This window comes from Eleutherodactylus coqui, chromosome 1, assembly GCF_035609145.1.
Source record: "Eleutherodactylus coqui strain aEleCoq1 chromosome 1, aEleCoq1.hap1, whole genome shotgun sequence".
Classification (NCBI taxonomy): Eukaryota; Metazoa; Chordata; class Amphibia; order Anura; family Eleutherodactylidae; genus Eleutherodactylus; species Eleutherodactylus coqui.
This window is the reverse complement of record NC_089837.1, coordinates 10,692,550-10,716,487: the sequence shown is the minus strand read 5'-3', so window position 1 is coordinate 10,716,487 and position 23,938 is coordinate 10,692,550. Positions and strand designations below refer to the sequence as shown.

At 44.5% G+C, this 23,938-nt stretch overlaps 1 protein-coding gene across 1 annotated transcript in view; it reads left to right on the top strand.

Annotated features, from left to right (window-relative positions):
- The first annotated feature begins 11,065 nt into the window (after positions 1–11,065).
- LOC136619031 (vomeronasal type-2 receptor 26-like) overlaps positions 11,066–23,938 on the top strand; it is a 178,826-nt gene continuing 165,953 nt past the window's right edge. The window contains exon 1 of the mRNA XM_066594373.1: positions 11,066–11,176. Coding sequence (XP_066450470.1) covers positions 11,174–11,176 — 3 coding nt within the window. The 5' untranslated portion in view covers positions 11,066–11,173. The remainder of the gene's footprint in view (positions 11,177–23,938) is intronic.

The window sequence follows — 23,938 nt, the reverse complement described above, 5'->3', positions numbered from 1 at the left end:
ACACCATGCTAGCTTGTTTAGACGTAGAGGCTCTATATAGTTCCATCCCACATGGGGGGGGGGGACTAAAGCTATAGAGTTCTACCTCAATCAGAGAGGTACGCACCTTAAAAAACATAACATCTTACTTCTCCAATTGTTGTCCTTTGTTCTCACTAAAAACTACTTCCTTTTTGAAGGGAAGTACTTCCACCAGCTCAGGGGCGCAGCTATGGGGAGCCCATGTGCCCCCAGTTATGCTAATCTGTACCTGGGCTGGTGGGAGGAAACCATCGTTTTTGGTGAGACTAATGAGAAATGGACCACCCACGTTGATATGTGGGTGCGTTTCATTGATGACATCCTCATTTTGTGGACAGGGGAAGTGGAGGACTTTCACAAGTTCGTGGACCAACTAAACAGAAATGATCTTGGATTATTTTTAACATCAGATATTGATATCCATAAGATTACATTCTTGGATCTTCTGATAACAAAAACAGACAGTGGATCCTTGGAAACATCAATATATCGGAAAGAAACGGCCACAAATACTCTCCTCCACTGGGATAGCCACCACCCTCTACCCCTGAAGTGTGGGATCCCTAAAGGACAGTTCATCCGGGCCTGCCGAAATTGTTCGGTTGAAGGCGATTTTTCAGAAAAATCGCAAGAAATGAGTCGTAGATTCAGTAACAGAGGCTACCCAACAGCAGTGGTGGAGAGAGCAAACACCTATGCAAAAAATTCTAACAGAGATCAATTTCTGCAAACTCGTAAAAGAGATGACAAGAACAATAAGATGCGTATAATTGGTACATTTGATGACCAATCAAAAGAAGTGAGACATCTCATCAGTAAATATTGGCATATTCTTTTGAAGGACATGGACCTGGTGTCACATCTCCCGGTCAATCCCCAAATCACGTATAGACGCGGACGTAACCTGAGAGACCGATTGGTCCACAGCCTACTTCCACCCAAGTTGTCAACCAAGACATGGCTAGGATCGGACTTACCAAAGGGCACTTTCAGATGTGCGGGCTGTAAGGCATGTGGCTTTATTGCTCGAGGTAATACCTTCACATGTTCCACTACAAGAGAGGTGTTCCATATAAGGGACTTTATAAACTGCCGCTCCAGCGGCGTTGTCTACAAAGCCACATGCCCGTGCCCGTTGGACTATGTTGGGAAAACCATCCGCCAATTTAGGCGACGTATCCTGGAACATGTTGGCAATGTGAACCGTGGAGAACATACCAACATAGCGACACACATACGTGATATGCATGACAATGATCCTACATGCATTAAATTCCAAGGGATTGAGATTATTAGGGAGAATGGGAGGAGAGGTAATCGAGACAGGTTACTAACACAAAAGGAGACACGGTGGATTCACCGGCTGCAATGTTGTAGCCCCAAGGGACTAAATGACTGTCTCTCTTATGCATCGTTTATATAATACAGGATCAACATCATAGGTGATTGATGCAGCAATATACCATGTACAGTATTTATTACATTTAATTACACGTCCGTTGTACTACACCATTTCTGGTGCGGACACACCATGCATAGACTATATAAACTTGGCTGTATATGCGAGTAAGTGTATATAGGACATTTATGCTTGACATCTTGGAGCATTATCATGGAATGTTTATTGTTTGCATAATACTATATGTTGCAAAATAATGGTAGTCCCCTGTCGTTACTGTTATTTTTATTTTTACTGTCATATAAACTATGTATATATACCCCTTCTCTCTATATACATACAGTGTTCCCAATAACCGGGTTCGGTCCATCAAATATTATTATACAGAAGCACTTGGGTATTCTGTCCATGCGTCCTTTTGGGCCATGATACTGAAGGATTAACATACTGAGCATTAAATTCCATCTGGGCACCGTTGTATACTAATGCAGCAAAAAAGGCTTCTTTATCCTCAGCAGCACTTATCTCTGCCGCGCGCAGCGGTTCCGGGGTGCCGGGCGCCGACTCTGCTATACCTCCTAAGGTTGGCAGTGGTTGACGTCCCGGACCCGTCGGGGCTACTGCACATGTGCGGGAATCCCGTTCCATCACGGGTTTTCGCTGAGGCACAGTTTAGTGTTGGTTGATGCTCATTGGAGCACTGGGGACGAGCCCCCCTGCTGGGAGGCGTGGCTTGTACTTTAAAAAGCCTCTGCTCTGGGCAACATACCATTGCTGCTCATTTTCACACAGCCGTTCAGGCTGTTCGGTTCTATAACCTAGACTCACCATCCTGATGATGTGGTCACTGCATTAAGGACCGCAGAAACGCGTAGATGGTGTTAGCCAGCCTAAGATAGCCTTATTGTTGTGCTTGACATGCCACAGATGTCCACATCATTGTATATCGGGCTATCTATGCTTAAATGGTGATAGTGAATGCAGCAGTTACTGACAAAGAGGGTTCATTATATATCTTATTGAACCCTCTTCAGTTCAGCTGCTCGTAGCTGCTGGTGATTATAAAATCTCACAAACAGCAGCATTCATCTCTAGTGAAGCAGTGATCAGCTGTTTTTATTAGCTGCACTCAGCAGTGTTTAGTCCATGTGACAGGGTCTTATGAGATAATAACCCTGGTCTAAGACTCTCCGCTGTGTCTGTCCCTAATGGGAATGTGGTAAAATAAAAGGAACGTTTGGTGCTGTAATATGTCCTTGCACCATTTAACTCCGAGTTACAGACCACTCAGCGCTGCAGTCTATTTGCCAGCTTTTATATAAACCAGATAAACACGCTAAATGACGTCAGTCAAGCGAGTCACTATATAGATAAAATTAGTGACCGTGTTTACTATAGCTGGTTATCGCATCAGGGTATAATCCACCATAATAGGGGATATACCACATAGTATATACCTGATTGATGCTATATTTCCTGGGCATTAATATATGCCTCAATACTCTGCCAGACGGGGGTTACATTTATTATTCTGGCCTTTACCCATTTATCGGCTCCAACGTATAAATACAGAAAATATAACCTACATTGTGCTTTGTTAGCCCTTGTGGCCATTTATACACGTGGAGCTGTACACAACCATAATATATATCCCGACCCATGCACCAACAATATAGATTGGGTCATTGTGGTTGTGGAGTTAGAACTTAGCGCATCATCTGGTATATACTTATATGGACTTACTACTGTTAGAATATCTACTTGTCCAGTAGGAGTGTAACTGGAATAAGAGTCCACGCCTTTTATACATTTTTATTTTATCTTTACCTAATAAAAGTTATATTTTAGTGATTCCCTCGGTGATAGGTCCCAACTCGATTATTTAATTCTAGCGCAAAAGAATTAGCGTCAAACTTTTACGCACATAATCTAAATCTCTCACTGTCCAATGTCATAGAAACATGAAATTTGCCATAAGCATTGAATATGTCATAAATAGGAAAAGTTAATGGGTCCCAACTCGATTATTCAATTCTAGAGCAAAAGAATTAGCGTCCAAATTTTACGTACGGAATCTAATTCTCTCACTTCTTGGTATCATAGAAACATGAAATTTGGCACGGGCATTGATCATGTCATAAATAGGAAAAGTTAATGCGTCCCACCTCGATAGGTTTAATTCTAAGCGCAAAAGAATTAGCGTCCACATTTTACGTACGAAATCTAATTCTCTCACTTCCCGCTGTCATATAAACTTGAAATTTGGCACGGGCATTGATTATGTCATAAATAGGAAAAGTTATGGATCCCAACTCGATTATTCAATTCTATGTGCAAAAGAATTAGTGGCAAAATTTAACGAATGAAGTCTAATTCTCTCACTACCTGATGTCATTTTATATAAAGGAAACGTTGCATGGTTACCTCCACATGGTGTTTCCTGGGTAACGCAGAGAACCATGCAAAATGGTGAACATGTTTTTTTTTAAACAATCTTGTTTTTATTTGAGCATAGAAAAATAAATCGTTTACAAACAGTAAGTAATTTCTTACACAAATGAAGCCATTGTAGGACGTAACTAACAAATCACAGATTATGAGTGTTACATGTTTGGTTAGCGATGAAATGTACCAGACTTGCTTTGAAAGATATGATGGTATATGTTGGGTACATTCAATCAATAGGTGCTGTGTGAGCGGGAGGGAGCTACTTCCCCACTTCATTAGGGGTCTATTCAAATGTATAGACGACGAGGCGTGTGAGTGGGGGAAGAAGCAGTGGAAGATGCGGGTTAGTGAGTCCGCTCAACCAGGGGCTCCTACCCGCTTCCGCTGCAGCGTCCCAGCTTTTTATTTGCGATCATTGGTAAGGAACTTAACAGGGGGAGGGGGGGGAAACCAAGTCGTTGAGAGAAAGGGAGAGGAGCGCCCGAGTGAATTTGTTGCTGCTAGATGCTCTTATACGTCACCCCATTTAAGGCTACTTGGATAGAGCTATATTATCTAGTTTTTTAGGTATGTATACCACGGTGACCAGAGTTTGAGGAATTCTTCCCTTGAGTTGGTGTCCCAAGCGGCTAATTCCTCAAATCTATAGATTTGTGAAATTTTGTCTTTCCACTGTGCTATCGTAGGTATATGATTCGATTTCCATAGTGGTGGGATGAGAAGCTTTGCTGCTGCAATTAGTATGGTGGGGAAGCAATTTTTTGAGGGTGTAAATTGTTTTGAGGGTTTCCAGAGTAGGACTTCCTCGGGGGTAAATGTATATGTGGTATTACATATTTTGTTTATTTGGCTCGTGATGTTTTGCCAGAAGTGTTTAATTTGTGGACAGTGCCACCAAATGTGTACTAGGTTCCCTCTATCTGTGCCACATCTCCAACATCTGTCGGTTTGTGTAGGATTAAGTTTGGAGAGCGAGACCGGTGTCTTATACCATCGGGTTGTCAGTTTGAATGAGTTTTCTTGAATGCGGACACATTTTGAGAAGCCATGTGAATTTGTCAAGATTTTTTTAGTCTCTTCCCTGTCAAAGGTTGTCCCCAATTCTCCTTCCCAGACTCTAAGGAACCACGGTTTGTCGGGTGCCGCGTTCATAAGTAGCCCTTTATATAGGTGTGTCATAAGTTTCTTTGGTCTCTCCGGGACAAAGAGGTATGCTTCGTACCAATACGGGTCTCGCAGTTCTCTCTGATATTTCTCCTGAAGTTTTTTGAGTGAGGAATAAATGCCTGTTATCTCTAGGAAGTTTAGAGAGTGGTTTGGTAAGAGCAGATCGATTTGTGAGAGGTTGTTTATTTTGGTTCCCTTAATGATGTCTTGGATTGTTAGAGAGTTTAGTTTAGCCCAAGTGTTGGTTATTTTAATTAGCTTGTTAGCTAAAATAGAGGGGGCCAGTGATGCAGGAATCATTGGTGCTAGCTTGTGTTGATCTCCCTTTTCTGTTCTGATAGAATGCATTACCTTGATTGTGCCTCTTAGTGTCGGGCTGAGCGTTTGTTTTTTATAAGGCATTTTGTTGTTGGTCCAAAGGAGGAATTGACCGATTTGATCTATTAATGTTCTCTCTCGGTTTAAGGAGGGCGAGTCTAGTTTGCGTTCCACCAAGTCAAACCATCTAGTCATGTGGATCGCTTTGTAATAGGTAGATATATCTGGTAGGCCAAAACCTCCTTGTGGCTTCTTTTGTGTCAAGTATGAAAATGCTAATCGCGGTTTTCGCTTGTTCCAAATAAATGTCCTGAACATTTTGTGAAGATTTGAGAAGAATCTGCAGGGGATCTCTATCGGGACTGTTTGTAGAACATAGAGGATATATGGTAGTATATAAGTTGATATCAGGTTTTTTCTGCCCAGCCATGACAGCAGGGGGGTGTTAATATTGTGTAGTTGGTTTTGTACTTTTTGGAGGAGGGGGGGGGGGGGGGAGTTTGCCTTATAGAGAAGGCGTGTGTTTGAAGTTATAATGATGCCTAAGTATTTGATGCTGGAAGTGGGCCATTTAAAGGGGGGTGTTTTTATGATCTGTTTAATCTTGTTGGTTGGAGGTGAAATGTTTAGAGCTTCTGATTTTTCATAATTAATTTTAAAATTTGAGATTTTACCAAATTGTTCAAAGATGTCTATGATTGCGGGGAAGGCCCTCTCGGGGTTGGTCATGAGCACTAAAAGGTCATCTGCGAAAGCAGCTGTTGTGTGTGTGAGGTTTCCTATACTTAACCCCTTAATATTGGGGTGTTGTCTGATTCGTTAAAGTAAGAATTTCATGACCAACACGAAGAGGGCGGGGGAGAGAGGGCAACCCTGCCTGGTCCCATTGGTGATGGCGAAAGGCCCCGACAGAGTACCGTTTATTTGGAGCCTGGCTGTGGGAGTCAAATACATGCTAAATATGGCCTCGATGAATTGATCTGGCAGGCCAAACTTCTGTAGTGCGACTCTCATAAAACTCCAGCTCACTCTGTCGAAGGCCTTTTCGGCGTCTGTTCCCAATAAGACCAGCGGGATTTTGTTAAGTTTGGCGTAGTGGATAGTATTGATAATGCGGGATGTGTTCATTTTTCCCTCTCGACCCAGTACAAACCCCACTTGGTCAGCATGTATTAATTTTGGAAGTAGAGGTGAGATACGTTGTGCTAACAATTTTGCCCAAATCTTGAGATCTGTGTTTAATAGGGAAATGGGCCTATAATTGCCGCAGTGTTCTGGGTCTTTCCCTTCTTTTGGTATCAGGGTGATAAATGCTTCCAAGGCTTGTTTGGGGAGTTGTCCACCTGTAAGAAGTGTATTGCATAGATTTGTCAGGTGTGGGATGAGTGTTTCGGAAAAGGTTTTATAGTATATGATTGGTAGGCCGTCCGGCCCTGGGCTTTTTCCATTGGGAATCGATTTGAGAATTTTTTCGACCTCTGGGGAGGTGACTGGGGATATTAGGCTAGCTTTATCTTCTTCAGTTAGGCTGGGTAGGGTGAGGGACTCTATAAATGCTTGAGTTATGCTATTAAGATTTTTATGTTCCCCTCTCTGTTCGTCACTAGGGAGGTTGTACAGATCTTTATAGAATTTTTTGAATTCCTTCGCGATGTTCGCAGTAGAATCTACAGTTTGGCCTGTTGTTGTTTTTATTTTGTGTATGAAGGTTTTTTTCTTTTTGTTTCTTGATGAGGTTGGACATTGTTTTGGAACCTTTATCACCGTGCATATAGATTTTATATTTAGAATAGAGGAGGGTCTTTGCTGTTTTGATGTTTAGGGTGTTTTTAAGTTTGTCTCTGAGATCTTTTAGTTCTTGGAGTTTGTCATTGTTTAGTGAGTGCTTATTTACTTGTTCTAGGTTAGATATCTGTGTTAGCAAGAAATCTACCTCCCTCTCCCTTTGTTTCTTTACTCTCGTGCCTAGGGCTATTAATTCACCTCTGATGAAAGCCTTGTGGGCTTCCCATAGGATTGGTGTGGAGATGTCTGGGGTGTCGTTTAACTCAAAGAATTCTTTTAGCTTGTCTGATAGTGTTGTGCAGTGGAGTTTGTCGCTTAGTAGTGTGGGATTCAGTCTCCAATTCCATTCTCTAATGGCAAGGTTGTGTATGGGAAGTGAGACTGAGACCGGTGAGTGATCAGAAATTGTGATTTGACCGATATCTGTGTCTCGAGCGTTTATTATGTGTTTTCCAGACACAAGGAGATAATCTAACCTATGGTACGTTGTGTGTATGTGAGCGAAATATGTGTACCCTCTGTCTTCTGGGTGTAATAATCTCCATATATCGTGCAAGTTCAGGTCAGAGAGGGTAGCTTTAAGTCTGCGTATATGCTTGTTGGGGATTGACGGGGTGGTAGATGTGGTGTCCCTGGAGGGGTCCAAGACTAAATTAAAGTCTCCGCCTACGACTGTGAGTCCCTCTGCAAAATCTACGAATTTAGTTAAAGTGCGTATGAGCCATGGGACCTGGTTGTGATTTGGGGCGTATAAGTTAGCAAGGGTTACTTTGTTGTTTGCTATTGTGCCTTTGAGGAATAGGTACCTACCGTATGGGTCTATTTTCTGGAGAGTGGGTGTAAAGGGAACTTTTTGTCCTATTGCAATGGTCACTCCTCTAGATGCGGATGTGTGTGTACTGTGGAACCATTGGTTATATGTATGTATGGGAAGTTTTGGTATGTGGTTTTGTTTTAAGTGGGTCTCCTGGAGGAATACTATTTCGGATTTCATTTTTTTTAGTAGTGTCATAATTTGACTTTTTTCGGGGGTGTTCATCCCTCTTACATTGAAGGATGTATATTTTATGTTAGCCATAATATATGTGTGTTAAGTTGCGTACAGATGGCATCTGTTCGTCGTTCTACTAACCTTGGGCGCTCCTTCTCGACAACCAAACAACAAGAACTATTAACGTAACCCATCACTTTGTGTGGCGGGTAATAAGGTCTGCCTAAACCCAGGTGTGGGTGGAGCCACCAAACAGTGGCCAAGCTCTTCACCGCAAAGACAAAGTCAGTTGCATAGAAGGCCAGGCCTAGGTGACAATTCCCACCTGCGTGTTTGGGGGGTGGCTGGACGCACTCCATTGATTCTAGCAGACCACCGAGACTTCGTATTAGAGAAAGTAGTGAGTCGTCTTTGGGTGAGGTTTTGTCTTAAATATTGTGGTTTGTAGTGTCAGACAACTCCTATTTGTTGTTGAACCTAACTGAACTGAGTTGTATGTGAACAGCCTTTTTTTAACAGAGACTAAAAAAAAAACATTATAACAAGGATTAGCTAAATTCAGGATAAGGCCTGTCCCAGTGGCCGGGGGTCCCGAATTCCCCACGTCCCTCTTCATGGGGTACTCCTGTGGGTTCGGGGGCCCGGGGTCAGAGGGAGGGACCTCCACGAATGAAAAACAGATATGGCATATTACCCATACACGCCTCCCTAGCCCTCCCCGCGAGCCAGCTTCTGGAAGCCGGCTATGACTCACAAGTCTCTGGTGTATTTGGAGTGGGGGGGGGGAGTGGGGGGGGTGCCCCCTGCCCCCTGCCCCCTGCCCCCTGCCCCCGTCTCTTCCGCAGGAACCATAGAGTCCTCTATCCAGCTTCGATGGCTTGTTCTTCTCCTGCAAGGTTAGGAGAAGGAAGAGGATGGTAGGGAGAGAGAGATAAGGGGAGGGGGGTAGGCGTGGAGAGTCCGAGGCGTTGATCTCTGAGCTGGTGTGTAGATCGCCCTCTTGGAAAGAGAATGTTATAATTAATTATTTGTTAGAAGGTTGGGACTTCTTGGTTGATTTGAGTTTTGAGCTGATCTTCCAGTCCTCTGGTTTCGAGAGTAGAGGTGTCACTTGTTGGGCTTGCACTGGTAGCCAGGAGGGGATATCGATCGGCGAGATGTCTAATTTTTCCCATGCTTTGCCTAGGTCTTCTGGGGTTCGGATGGTAATTTGTTGCCCGTCGTTGAAGGTAGCTAAGCCAAATGGGAAGAGCCATTTCACTGGGAATTTTTTCGCTCTCAAGGCGTCTGTTAAAGGTTTCAATATGCGCCTTTTAGCCAATGTGCTTGGTGCTAAGTCCTGGAAGAGTAATATTTTATTGTTTTCAAATAGTATTTCTTGGGTCTCTCGTGCTTTTTGAAAGATATCTGCAGTGTCTACGTAGCTTAGTAGACCGCATATGACATCTCGCGGAGGGGCCGAAGCAGTAGGTCTGGGTCGCAGAGCTCTGTGAATTTGTTCGATAGTAATATTATCTGCCCTCTCTTCTCCCAGGAGAGAGCTAAATATTTGTAAGGCCGCTGATTTGAGAGCCTCTGGTGCGGTGGTCTCTGGAACGCCTCTTATTCTGAGGTTTTTTCTTCTGCTCCTGTTCTCCTGGTCTTCCAGGAGAAGAAAGGCTTGGTTGAGATGGTCTTGTTGGGAGAGTAGGTTACTCTGTACTGCCTCGCTGTGGTGGATTAGTTCTAGTTGGGTGTTCTCCAAGTCATCTACCCTGCGGCCTATGTGTTTGACATCTGTTTTGATGTCGGCAAGTTCTTGTAAGACCGGGGAGAGAGCTTTGGTTAATATTTTTTTGATGAAGGAGCGAGAGATTGGGCCTCTGTCTTGTTCTTCGTCTTGGTCCGAGTGTGTTGAGCCACAGTCTCTGTCAGAATCGATCAGGTCTTGGTTGTTAGAGGCTTCTTGTGTGATTTTGGCTCTCTGCGCCGCAGGTGAAAGGTGTTTTTTCTTTACGTATTTATCCATTTCTAGTTGATTTTTATTGTGTTTCGGTGTGCCTACTGCGTCTCTGCTTCTGTCTCTGTTGGTTTTGACCATTTTGCGGTTAGGTTGCGTGTTAGGTTCTGCTGAAGTCTCGGTGTCTACGTGGTTGTTAGTTAAGCATAGTGTCCTTCTTATATTTTTTTGTGGCAGAAATCATTTTCAGGCTCGCAGGATTTGGAGAAGGAAGGGATTTTTTATATAGGTAGTTGCTGATGAGATTCAGATTTTGTGTGGGTTCTCCTAGCTCCTGCTGACATTTGGTTAGAGGTGAGTGACGTCTTGTAGCTTCAGGAAGCTGTGTTATGTCCTGTTTGTTTGCTGGGATTACTGGGACAGCAAGGGTTAACACACCTCCCTGATTCTGTGTGCAATTTACACCTTGATGTAGATTGTTTTGGGTGGTCTGAGACCTCAGGCTGCGGTGTTAGAGGCTTATGTGAGGTGAAGATAACACACTCTTCAGCTCTGTTTAGACTCTCTTGCAAGGGAGGTGGGTGGGTGCTCCTTTAGAACTCCGTTGGCACAGTCTCGTGTGTCACCTGCAGCCTTTGTGAGTTCAGTAAGGGGGGGCCAAGGGGGATGAGAGGAATATGATCTCTCTGCTAGCCCGTCTGCTCTGACTGTGGGCTAAATGAGCAGAGGAGGAGGGGGGGAGACGGTAGCTCCGTGCCCTCTCCTGTAGGCTCGGTCCCGGTGTATGCAGTCCCCATGTGTCTCTTTACACCTGGTTGCCTCTCTCCGGTGTGGGGGCAAAGTCCCTGTGCTTAGATATCTCTGTGGGTGCGGGGATGAGGTGTCGGGAGTCACTGACAGAGGCACTCACCCGGCTCAAGTGTCTGCTGCTGATTCACTCAGCAGAGGGGGATGCCGTTTGAGGGGTCTGTGTCCAGCCGCAGCGCAGGAGATCAAGATAAGAAGATGGCAGGGGGGGAGAAGCTGAGGCGGGAATTGCTTTGTGTCGCCGCTGTGAGGCTATAAAAGTCCCAAATCTCCTACCAGGTCGCCTGGGGTCTTCCTGATGGTACGTAGACCGTCTTTTGTGTCCGTGGCTGTTAGTTTGCTTAAGTTTATAGCGATTTTTAGAAGGATTTGCTGGAGAGTTAAATGGGACACATCCTTCCAGCTCTGTAGCTAAGCCACGCCCCAACATATTTCTTTCCTCAGTATCTCTAAAGTAACCACGACTTCATAAGATTTTCCGTATGAACACCAGATAAACACCAGGACCAAATTAATTCGGGCGAAGCCGGGTATATCAGCTAGTTTTATATAAAGGAAACATCGCATGGTTACCTACACATGTTGTTTCCTGGGTAACGCAGAGAACTATGCAAAATGGTGAACATATGTTTTTCCGGTATCTCTAAAGTAACCACGACTTCAGAAGATTTTCCGTGTGAACACCAGATAAACACCAGTACCAAATTAACTCGGGCGAAGCCGGGTATATCAGCTAGTCAATTCATATTGTGCAGGCTGGATCTGTTGCAGTTACCCCTACCCCACCCTGGGATGAGTTGAGTGACTGCTCGATCAGTCTGCACCTGAACATTTTTGCTCTTCTATATAGCAATTGGCTTGCTGCCTGCTACCAGGTTAAATGGCGATCGAGCCTTTCCTGTAGTATATATCCTGTATCTGGCCTCTTTTTCTGTGAGTTATGTTTTTGAGCATTTTTTCTCACCTCTGTGATTTTATTTTACGGGAAGAGATTTAGGCCCCCTGTCCACGGGCGTGATTTCATCGGCGGTAAATTGTTGGCAAATCACGTTGTCTGAAGCTTTTTCATAGCATTGCTATAGAAAGCGCAAGCCCCGTGTCCACGAGCAGAGAATCATTGCGATTCTCACTCGCAGCTGGCAATTCGCAGCATGCTGCGAATTGCCACGATTGTCCGTGGTCAGCCTATGTGTCAGATAGGCTGACAGCAGAGATCCGCCTGCCAGTGGATAGGGGAGCTTATTAATCTGTCTTATTATTTAATGGACTAGATAATGAAAAACGTTTAAGAATTTCCAAGTGGAGTAAGGTGCAAAAAGAAACTACCGTATTTTTCGCTCTAGAAGGCTGCATTCAGACGAACGTATATCGGCTCGGTTTTCACTATTTGAAATGGGGAGAGGCGGGCCGGAGGTGGGGCTAAGTTCCACAAATTAGCCCCACCCCCGACCCGCCTCCTTTCATTGCAAATAGTGCAGAGGGGTGGAGAGGAGGCAGAGAGGGGGCGGGAGCTCAGTTCCTGCTCCTGCTCCTGGCTCCTCCATCCTCCCCCCCCCCCTGCATGAAAAGCGAGCCGATATACGTCCATGTGAATACACCCTAAGACGCACTTTTTTCCCCTCCACAGTGGGTGGAAAAAGTCAGTGCGTCCTATAGAGCGAACATGCTGAGATCTGACCTGACCGGGAGCTGAAACAGATCGTAAATCCTTCTCACTGAGCTGTCGGCCCTTGGTATACAAACAGGAGAGCAGAGCGGCCGACAACAGCTGATTGCTGGGGGCGGGGAAACAGCAGGCAGCAGGAGAGCAGAGCGGCCGACAACAGCTGATTGCTGGGGGCGGGGGAGTAGCAGGGAGCTGTTGTCCTGCTATGGAGCTGACAGTCTGATACACATTGCAGATAGGATCTGTAGCAGCACCCGATGCTTGTAGAAACAGCTCATTAATAAGATGGAACTTCTGCTCCCCCTCATCAGTCAGCTGTAGGGGGATCATGCCATCTCGGTCCATGGTTGCACCCCTTAGGCTGGTATTTATCTGCGCTCTCTGGTGAGGTTGGGAAGGACATAAAGCAGAGATCAGAGGGCCTGTAGGCGGGGTCATTGCTGCTGCTGGACACCATGACATCTGAGCAAATGGACAACACTTATCTGTTGGCTACATAGCAGAGGTAGGAGAGAGCTGCATGTATGGTGTATATATTTGTGCCTAGTTATGCACACATTTTATACACCATACATAACCATAATGAGAAATGCCATGCAGGATCGTGGAAAGTTGAGTGACAACTAATGGAATCATCATTACATTGTCACTCAGCTCTTTCAGAATCCTGAATGCCAACTGCAGAGTTATGCAAGCATGTATACAACATGCATTGCTATAACTAGTCAAACATAACATTCAGGGCTCCTGGAAAGCTGAGTGATAAGTAATAAGATCACCATTACATTTACACTCAGCTTTCCTGGATTCTGAATGGCAGGTTGACAAGTTTTATATACTTCATTCTGAGTTGGTACTACTGCTCTTTATTCCTCATGTATTACCTGACTAACTGCCTGGTCTGGGGAAGTTCCAAATATTTTTTCCTATTTTCCTCCTCTAAAACCTATCACCAGGTGCGTCTTATAAAGCGAAAAATACGGTAAATTCTATAATTTTTGGAGGGTGTTTTGTCTATAGTGTGCACACGGCTGCAAAAATGACATGATAACTTTATTCTGTGGGTCAGTATGATTACTACCCTACCACATTTATAAAGTTTTACTTTTGTGGCCCTACTTTAAAATATATATATATATTTGGAAAAACATCAAAAAATTTTTGCTACCATCTTCTTACCATAGTAACATAGTATGTTAGGCTGAAGGGAGATAATGCCTGTTTCTACCTCCCTTGTTGATCCAGAGGAAGGGGAAAAAACAATGAGACAGAAGCCAATTTAGCTTATTTTGGGAGAAAAGAATTCCTTCCCAACTTGATAGTGGCAGTCACAATAATCCCTAGATCAACATTTGAAAGTTCCTACTTGACTACAAGACGTGGATCAACAACCCCGCTGGTTATTTAATGTCTATATTCTGTAATACCATAGCACTCTAGAAAGGCATCTAGTCCCCTCGTAAACTCCTCTATGGATTTTGCCATCACCACATCCTCAGGCAGAGAGTTCCACAGTCTCACTGCTCTTACAGTAAAGAACTCCCTTCTGTGTTGGTGATGAAACCTTCTTTCCTCTAGACATAGAGGTTGCCCTCTTGTTATTATCGCAGTCCTGTTACCGTCGTAGCCTCAGCAATAAGTAGGGTTTAACATGCAGGCATACCCCTCCCCCATTCAGGTTCCCACGGTCTCTTCTGAAGAGATTGTTACCGTGTAATTTCACCACCCAATTGCACTTATCATCAAGCCATGTTTCTGTTATTCCTACTAGATCATAGGTTGCTTCAGAACTTCTCGCTTTATATTCACCCACTTTAGGGCTCCTGCACACTTGCATTTTTCTTGCATGTTTTTTCACGCAATTGTCAATGGGACTTTCTAATGTTAAAAACACATCGCAAGTTGGTGCTTTGCAATTTTTGTGCGAGACGTTTTTAACATTAGAAAGTCCCATTGACAATCGCGTCAAAAAATGCAGCAATATCGTGTGAAAAAACGTGCAAGAAAAACGCAAGGGTGCAGGAGCCCTTACTGATCAGACTTCTTGCATTTGTTGCTATTTAATTCATACAGTTGTTGGTATTCTTTATATTCATTATGCTACTTATGGTCCTATTAGCTGTTCTGTCAGTTCTAACTGTATTAACCCCACCCCCCACTTGACCCTCATTCCCATTACTTGGTCCCAGGTCACTGTCTACACTGTCTTCCCCCTATTGCTCTTATTGCCCTCCCCCCAGTCCCTAGTTTAAACACTCCTCCAACCTTCTAGCCATCTTCTCCCCAACACAGCTACACCCTCCCCATTGAGATGCAGCCCGTACCTATGGTAGAGTCTGTAGCTGACAGTGAAGTACGCTCAGTTCTCCAGGAACCTAAACCCCTCCTTTCTACACTAACTCTGGAGCCACTTGTGGACTTCCATACTGCCCCTCTGCCTTTCTGGTGTGGCTTGTAGTATAGGTAAATTTCTGAAGTCCTCGCCCTCAGCTCAGATTCTAGGTCCCTGAAATTATTTTTAAGGGTCCTCAATTGACCTCTAACTTTGTCAGTCATGTGTCTCTCTATCTCTCTTCCCCTTCCTCCCTGCCAGACCAAAAATTTTCAAATGACGCGCACTGCATCGTGGCAGGGAGGGGCCAAAACAGGCACGTCACAGCGGGGAGGAGCCAAAAGCTGGGGCAGGATCGAACGCGATTTGATGCTCGTTCGAGTAACGAGCACCATCGAGTACGCTAATACTCGAACGAGCATCAAGCTCGCCAGAGTATGTTCGCTCAACTCTAGTAAACACCACAGAAATGGATAAGGAACAGCAGGGCATCTGAGGCTCCCAGGTTGCACTATTTTGTCAAATTGGGGCAAGAGCCTGGTGGTCACCCCCCAGCAATTTAGTTGGGCCAGACCATAATCAGCAAGTCACACGCTGGCACATCTTAGCTAAGTACCACACTAGGTGGAACGAAGGCCAATCAATGCCTGCAGTTGACACCATTGCTTCTTCTCCTGTGTTACATGCTGGCATTGCTGTCCAATCCCCACCAGGACGCAGGCATGAGCGTGCGTCCACAGCGTACTGAAAATTTTCCCAGTGCAGCTTCCAGCTGTCCCCATCCTAGACAGGGTAAGGCGCATCTCTTCACCTACTCAGTAGTCCAAGGCATATTGAAATTTTTCCCACGGCAGCGTTCAGCTGTCCTCATGCCACATGGTCATTTGATAGCCACACCACCCACATGTCTATTTCTCATTCCATGCCACCTCCGTCGCAGCATTTCATTACCCACAAACGCCAGCCCCTGCTTCTCCCGAGGGGCTTTTTAACCAGTACCCCTGGGAAAGACAGCATGTACTATGAAGAAATTAGAGTGGCCAATCCAGGATAATTCATTCTCCAATTACAATAAAGCAGCAGCATTCATGGTGTATCAAACATACAAAAGAATTTATTGCTCAATAAAAAAGATGCTCCCGCTTTATTGGAATTGGAGGATTACGCTTGGGACTGGAGGTCCGTGGTCCCACAGGTGGCTGTGCATTTTCTCGTTTAACCTCTGCACTAGACGTGCATTCCTAAGGTGTGCTGCGGGATTCACTGAAGGGAACTGGAGGATAATTCATTCTGTCTCGGTGTCAGATAGCTGGACACTGCGCTGGGATACATTTGTGGACTCTGTGGGCATATGAAGCTGGAACCAGCACGTTTGCTGAACTCTAGTAGTGAACCTCTTCAAAATTGGGGGCGAGAACCTGGAGGCAACACTAAGAAAAAATTGTTCTGACAGAGCCTGGAGGCAAAACCTTTGGGATCTCTGAAGAATTGGCTGTTCAGAGTGCTGACATGCTGGTTTAGGAGCAGGAGGATAGACCAAGTTACTTCTACCCTTTTTTGGGGTGATAGAGGGTGCATGGTTCTCCAGTTCTAGCTTAACGATACTTTATGTTAAGCTGCTTTCCACCAGTGGAGAAGAGAAGTCTGGGGAAATCCAGGCTTTGTTCATCCTATTAAGTGTAAGCCTGTCGGTGCTGTCAGTTGACAGGCGAGTACGCTATCCGTGATAATCCCCCAAGAAGCACTAAACACCATCTCTAATTACATGCTAGCGGCAGGGCAGGCCAGCACCTCCAAGGCATACAGCGTAGGTTTGTGCCACGTGTCCACCTTTAACACCCAATGGTTGTATGGTACAGAGGGATCACGGAGGATGTTGGTACGGTCAGCTATGTACTACCTCACCATCTTTTTAAGCTGTTCCGTCCTACTCAGCCTAGACTCGGGAGTGGTGACACAGTCTGGCTGGGGTGTCGTAAAACTGGCAAAGGCCTTGAGGTGTGTTCCCCTGCCTGCGCTGGACATGCTGCCTGTTCCCCTCATCTCCCCTGCTAGTTGGCCCACTGAACTACGTCCTCTACCGCTAGCGTTGTCAGATGGGAATTTTAGTATCAGCTTTTCCACCAGGGCCTTGTGGTATTGCATCACTATCGTACTCCTTTCCTCTCCGGAAGTGAGAGTGGAAAGTTTCTCCTTATACCGTGGGTAGAGAAGGGTGCACTCTAATGCTTGCGTTATGGACAGCTGAATGCTGTGCTTGGACACATTGGTGGAGGCAGTGGATGACGGTGCAGGTGAAGGGGTGGGTGCAGGCCAGGAGACGCTCATGCCTGCGGCCTGGGAGGGGGATTGCATCTCAGTGCCAATTTGTGACACAACGGAAGAGGCAGGGGTGTGACCCACAGGCGGTGAATGCCCTTCGTTCCACCTCGTCGGGAGCTTAGCTATCATATGCCTGCTCATGCTGCTGGTGGTCAGGCTGGTAGTGGTGGCTCCCCTGCTGATCTTGGTGAAGCACAGGTTCCACACCACTGTTCGTTGGTCGTTCGTGCTCTCATTAAAAAACCTGCAGACCTTCAAACACCCAGCGCTCTGCATGGGAGTTTGCCACAAGGAGGTGCTGTGAGAAACAGTTGGGGGATTTCTTGCTCTGGCCCTGCTTCTCCCTCTGGCCACCCCACTGCCTCTTCCAACCTGTTCTGGTGCTGCACTTGCCTCCCCCTCTGAAGCGCTGTCTTCAGTAGGCTTACCAACCTAGGTCGGGTCAGTCACCTCATCATCCACCAGCTCTTCCTCTGAATCCTGAGTCTGCTCCTCCCTCAGACTTACTGTCCTAACAACAACCTCACTGAGAGACAACTGTGTCTCATCATCATCAACAAATACCTCTTGAGGCACTACTTAGGATTCCCCACCCTCATCACCCTGAGACTGTGAAAGGTCCAAATTTTGAGCATCGGTCACAACAAACTCCTCAGGTGGCTCATGAACTGCTGTTTGCGACTCAGGAAAGGGACCTGAGAACAGTTCCTGTGAGTATTCCTGTTCTGAATCTCTCCTTTTCCTAGAGTGACCAGGCTGGGAGAAAGGAGGATCAGCATGAGGATTCACAGGTCCAGTCCCTTGGCTAGCATGAGCGGACTACGTGGAAGACTGGGTAGTGGATAAATTACTGGACCTCGGCCTCTGCCCACACCCTCATTCAGACGCCCACGTCCTTGTCCTCGACCCCTACCCCTAGTGTTGATTATGTTGTATAATGCATTGCGTCAAAATGCTATGCAAACTGCAAGGTATTTTTCGAATGCTTTAAGCCAAAAATTGACAGTGTAAATTGTGTACAGTCTTATTATTTAGTGTGGATCGATAGGACACACACAGGGGTATTTTGCGTACACTTTAAGCCAAAAATAGACAAAGTAAAATGCGTACAGTCTTGCTATATAGTGTGGATCGACAGGACACACACTAGCATATTTTGCTTCCGCTTTAAGCCAAAAATAGACAGTGTAAAATGTGTATATTATTGTTATATAGTGTGGACCGACATGACACACACAGGATTATTTTGTGTACGCTTTAAGCCAAAAATAGACAGTGTAAAATGCGTACAGTCTTGTTATATAGTGTGGATCGACAGGACACACACAGGGGAATTTTGTGTACGCTTTAAGCCAAAAATAGACAGTGTAAAATTTGTACAGTCTTGCTTTATAGTGTGGATCAACAGGACACACACTAAGGGTATTTTGCGTACACTTTAAGCCAAAAATAGACAGTGTAAAATGTGTACAGTCTTGCTATATGGTGTGTATCGGCAGGACATACACAGGGGTATTTTGCATACGCTTTAAACCAAAAACAGACAGTGTAAAATTTGTACAGTCTGGATATATAGTGTGGATCGAGAGGACACAGACTAAGGGTATTTGGCGTATGCTTTAAGCCAAAAATAGACAGTGTAAAATGCTTACAGTCTTGCTATATAGTGTGGATCGACAGGACACACACGGGGGAATTTTGTGTACGCTTTAAGCCAAAAATAGACAGTGTAAAATTTGTACAGTCTTGCTTTATAGTGTGGATCAACAGGACACACACTAAGGGTATTTTGCGTACACTTTAAGCCAAAAATAGACAGTGTAAAATGCGTACAGTCTTGTTATATAGTGTGGATCGACAGAACACATACAGGGGTATTTTGCATCTGCTCAAAGCCAGAAATAGACAGTGTAAAATGTGTACAGTCTTGTTATGTAGTGCTGATCAGGAGGACACACACATAGGGTATTTTGCATACGCTTTAAACCAAAAACAGACAGTGTAAAATTTGTACAGTCTGGATATATAGTGTGGATCGAGAGGACACAGACTAAGGGTATTTGGCGTATGCTTTAAGCCAAAAATAGACAGTGTAAAATGCTTACAGTCTTGCTATATAGTGTGGATCGACAGGACACACACGGGTATTTTGTGTACACTTTAAGACAAAAATAGACAGTGCAAAATGCGTACAGTCTTGTTTTATAGTGCAGATCGAGAGGACACACACTTTTCCTATATAGTCTGTGTACACAAGTAGCAGTATACTGTATAGAACCAGTAACAGTATGCAATATACAGCCGGGGTGCTTGTGAATGCTTTGTGTGCACTACTGGTCCCAGGCAGCCAAACTGATGCTGCACAAAAGTGGAGTTGTCATCCTTAAAAGGACTGTTGGGTCCTTTGAAAATGGATCCCTGCCTAAACGCTCCTTCTAACCTACACTAATGCTCTCCCTCATTCACAGCAGCTCTGTCCCTCAGCTAATCCAGCCTCCTCAGGTGACCAGAGTTTTTATGATCCTAGGTCACCTGATCTGGCCACCCAATCACTGCTATAGTCATGCACAGGGTTGGCACATCATAGCCGGAGGTGCCAAAGCCTTTCCTGCATGTTCATTGGCTAAAAAAGCCGCTAAACATGTGGAGAAGAGAGGGTGAAATTTTCTTGAACACCACGTGGTGCTCGCTCGAGTAACGAGTACTTTCGAGTATGCTAATGTTTGAACGAGCATGCTCGCTCATCTCTAATAATTAATAAAAAATGATGGTACTTGTGGGTTATCTGTCACCACTTTTTTATATACCCTTTCACCTTTATCTTGCAGGCTTTTGCCACATTTATACCACCTAAATAATATTATAAATATATTTGGGAGAAATGAAAATAGCTTAAGAAATAAATGATGTTTTTTTTCACACATATTTATTGGTGAAACATTTGTGAAATTCATTTAAAAAAATATGATAACAGATAACCCAAAAGTATCACACTTTTAAAACTAGAAACGCACAACAAAAAAGCTGTGGGCACTGTACAATGAGGGAACCTGCTAATGAGGTGCGCAATCTGTATGACATGGAGAGAAGAGGATGCAACTGAGTAGGAAAGGGCTGCAAGCAAGCATCAGCGGCACCCTAGGAAATAGGAATGAACATCCTATCCAAAATGTTATTAAAATGAATACCAAAAGGGACCAAACATATTAAAACCATTTAAAACACAGAAAAAGACAGGTGACTACTGTAGCCAAGAAAGACCACATAAAAAAATACTACATCAATGGTGGCTGCACAAATAATCCAAAGCAAGCATGCAACAAGATAGTAAATAACCGCTCATATACATAAATACTCACTCGTGCTCAGTCAGATGGGCATTTATTTGCACGTAAAAAAAAATACACTGCGCGCCTAAAAAAAAAAAAAGCATGACCACTAGAGATGAGCGAGCATACTCGCTAGGGCAAACTACTCGAGCTAGTAGTGCCTTATGCGAGTACCTGCCCGCTCGTCTCTAAAGATTCGGGTGCCGGTGGGGAGCGGAGAGGAACGGGGGGGGGGGGGGACCTCTCTCTCCCCCCCTCTCCCTCCTGCTTACTCCCGCAACTCACCGCTCTCCCCTGCCAGCACCTGAATCTTTAGAGACGAGCGGGCAGGTACTCGCATAAGGCACTACTCGCATATGCTCGCTCATCTCTAGTGACCACGTCCATTGCCACCCAAATGTTCTGTCTTTTGTAGGTGCACATTTTATGTGTATGTCAAATTCAGACATGTGACCGCGGCCATTGAAAAGCATTGGTTCTATATAGATGCAATCGCAAACGCACAAAACATACGCACATAAAAACGTCCGTCTGACTGAGGCCTCAGAGTGCAGGACTCTGTTCAAAGAGAAGTATATCAGAATGATTACTAAGGAGGCGCCACCAGGATAAGAAGTAAAGCAAGCGTTTCCCTGAGGGCTCATACAGACAAACGTAATGTGAGCGCTGCTAGCATCGCTGTAAAGATCTCATGAACGGGCTGCCTCCTGCTACTTGAAGTATCAAGCTCACACAATCGCAGATGCTCGCTGCGCACTATCCAGCTCCCAATAAGAGTCAATGGAAAGTCCTGCGCAGCATGCTGCAAAGATAGGACAGGTCCTAACATTTGTGCGCACTAAGGAGCTACATGCGACCTGCACTCACGTGTTCTATCTTTGTTAGGTGCGCACCGTTTCGCGCACCTAACATTCTCGCATGTAACCCTTATATAGGAACATATTGGTTCCTAATAGAAGCGCAACCTGTGTGCTGCTAGCAGCGCGAAAATCACCTTCATCTGAACAAGCCCTAAAAAGAAGTATAAAGGCTACATGTGGCCAACGTACGCACCCAAAAGATTTGGATTAATTTGTTATTCATTTCATCAAAATTTTGCATCTCATATTCATCTGCTTTTTCTAGAGAGCTCGCCGGACTTGCTTGCAGCCCTTTTATTTTCAGTTCCAAACATTTTAAACTAATTTTAAAAATTTGGGGGGAACTTGTGATGGTTTGATCACTCCTGCAGTATAATGTAATACCAAAGAATTATAATTATACCACAATTTGATAGGCAATCTATGAAGTCACACCACAGATACAGCTTGGCAATCAGCCATGGCAGCAACGGGGGCCTTCTGTAGGTCCGGGCTAACAATTGGAACCTTGTGATCTCACCCTGTGATGGCTTCATAGAGCTAAAAGTGGCTTCCTCTCAGCCAGGAGATGGTTGTGGGAGCTGCAGAAACTTGCTGGTGATTGCACCCTCCATAGTTAAGGATGCCATCGTGTGGGAGAAAGCGCAGGAAATGAAATGAGTAGGTGAATTCTGGGGTTAGAGCAGATGGGGTGAGGGGCAGGAAATGTAATGGGGGCACAAAGCAAGCTTAAGAGTGTCAGATAGGCTTGACAGAAAGGGGTGGGGTAAAAAGAGAGTGGCTGATGGGTGCAGTGTAGCAGTGTTAACCTTCATAAATATTAAGGGAAGGCGTCTCTGTGTTAAGAAAATTGTAGATCAATGTATCAGTTAATTATTCTATATTGCATTGTAGAGCATGATACTGGTATGAGTAGTGAAGGGGTTAAACGAAACCCTTCTATAGGCCTGCATGTCGTCTAAAGAAAACAGATTACAGATGAGAGTCTACTAGACCCCCCATGTATGCATATCTATAGACAGGAAACTATAAGACTACAGGGGGTAGACTGTAAGGCACCTTTACATGCATTCCTTTCTCCTGAATTCATAACGGTCTCATTGTATGTAATAGATACACCTTAGGAGGTGTAACTTATGTTAATCATTTTTGTTTTAGCCTATTATGTATTCTATTCATCTTGGAGGTATAGACTTTTTGCTGTGATGTCATTTAGGGTATATAGGCTTTGTCCACCTCAGAATAAAGTAGAAATCATCTGATACCGCACAGGCTGGTGTGATTTGTATTTCTCCTGGGTCCAGACTTCTGCACAGGATCTGGGATCGTCTTCTCTTTGATAAACACATAAATTCTCCTTACATTTTTGGTCCTTCGAGCCGGAAAGACTCACTGCAGAGGGAGAGGACAGCCTGGCTGTGAAAAGGTGGGTCTGAAGTACTCTCCGATCATTAAAAGACCTCCGTCTTGCTTAGACGTCATTAGAGGCCAGTCGGGCATCCTGTCTAAAACAGTGACGTTTTTCCGAACTAGCCGGAGAATTTGGAAGCCTCCCAGATAACGTGTAGTAAGTATAGCAATGGTTAAACTTTTCTTCTCTCTTCTTCTTCTTCTGTATACTTTAGTGTTAGTAGAATTTACAATGTGTATTGTAAATGAGAGGCAAGTATAGACGAATGGTTTGTCAAGGGACAATAGCAGTAGTCTATGTGAGACCATAGCCATTGTGAGAAGGCTACAGGAAAGAATTAACTCCGTGCGACACGTAAAAAGTGGTTAGATGACGTCATGGGACACAGGGGTGTCCAGGAACTTTACTCCTTATCTTTCTATTACTTTCTCTTTGATACTGTGTTATAGAGTAATTAAGAATATAAAGAGGGCGGCCGCCTACTAACATAATGTACTATTTGTATTGCTGTCTTATATTGCATGAAGCGAATGTGTGAGTGATTGAGATGAGTGGAATAAATAAATAAATTAAGAGTTCCTAGTTGTAAAGAATTATGTGATAAAATACGGACAAAATCAGCTAAAAGATCAGCAGAAATACGGATTATCCGCTGCTGAAGTCTGGTTAAAAGAAGCCCCAAACTGTCACGCCCATATAAAAATAGACCCCCGACAGTTTGATGAACAATTCAAAGGGTTAATGAGGAGTTCCAATTGAATGAAAAATAGAGAGAGCAGATAGAAGAATTCTATGGCCAGATTGGAGTTCTGGAGAAGGAAATTAGAATGGGAGGGGAGGAGATGGTAGACCCCTTCCATAGTATAATCAGGGGGAATGACAGATGATCCTAATGCTGCATATAATCAGCCATTAAGGAACACGTTAGTAAGTGCAGTAAAGAAGGAAATAAGAGGTTATATAATGAGATACATGGTTACCCTGAGGATGGGATCCTTGCAGGATGTTTTTCAGAATATGCAAGACATGCAGAAAAGTGTTACAAAGAAAAGGGTGAGAAAGTGAGGTTTTTTTATATGGGGAGAAGAATGTGATATGATGGTTCAAGAAAGTCAGAGAGGTCATTGGACAGCGAGAGGATGT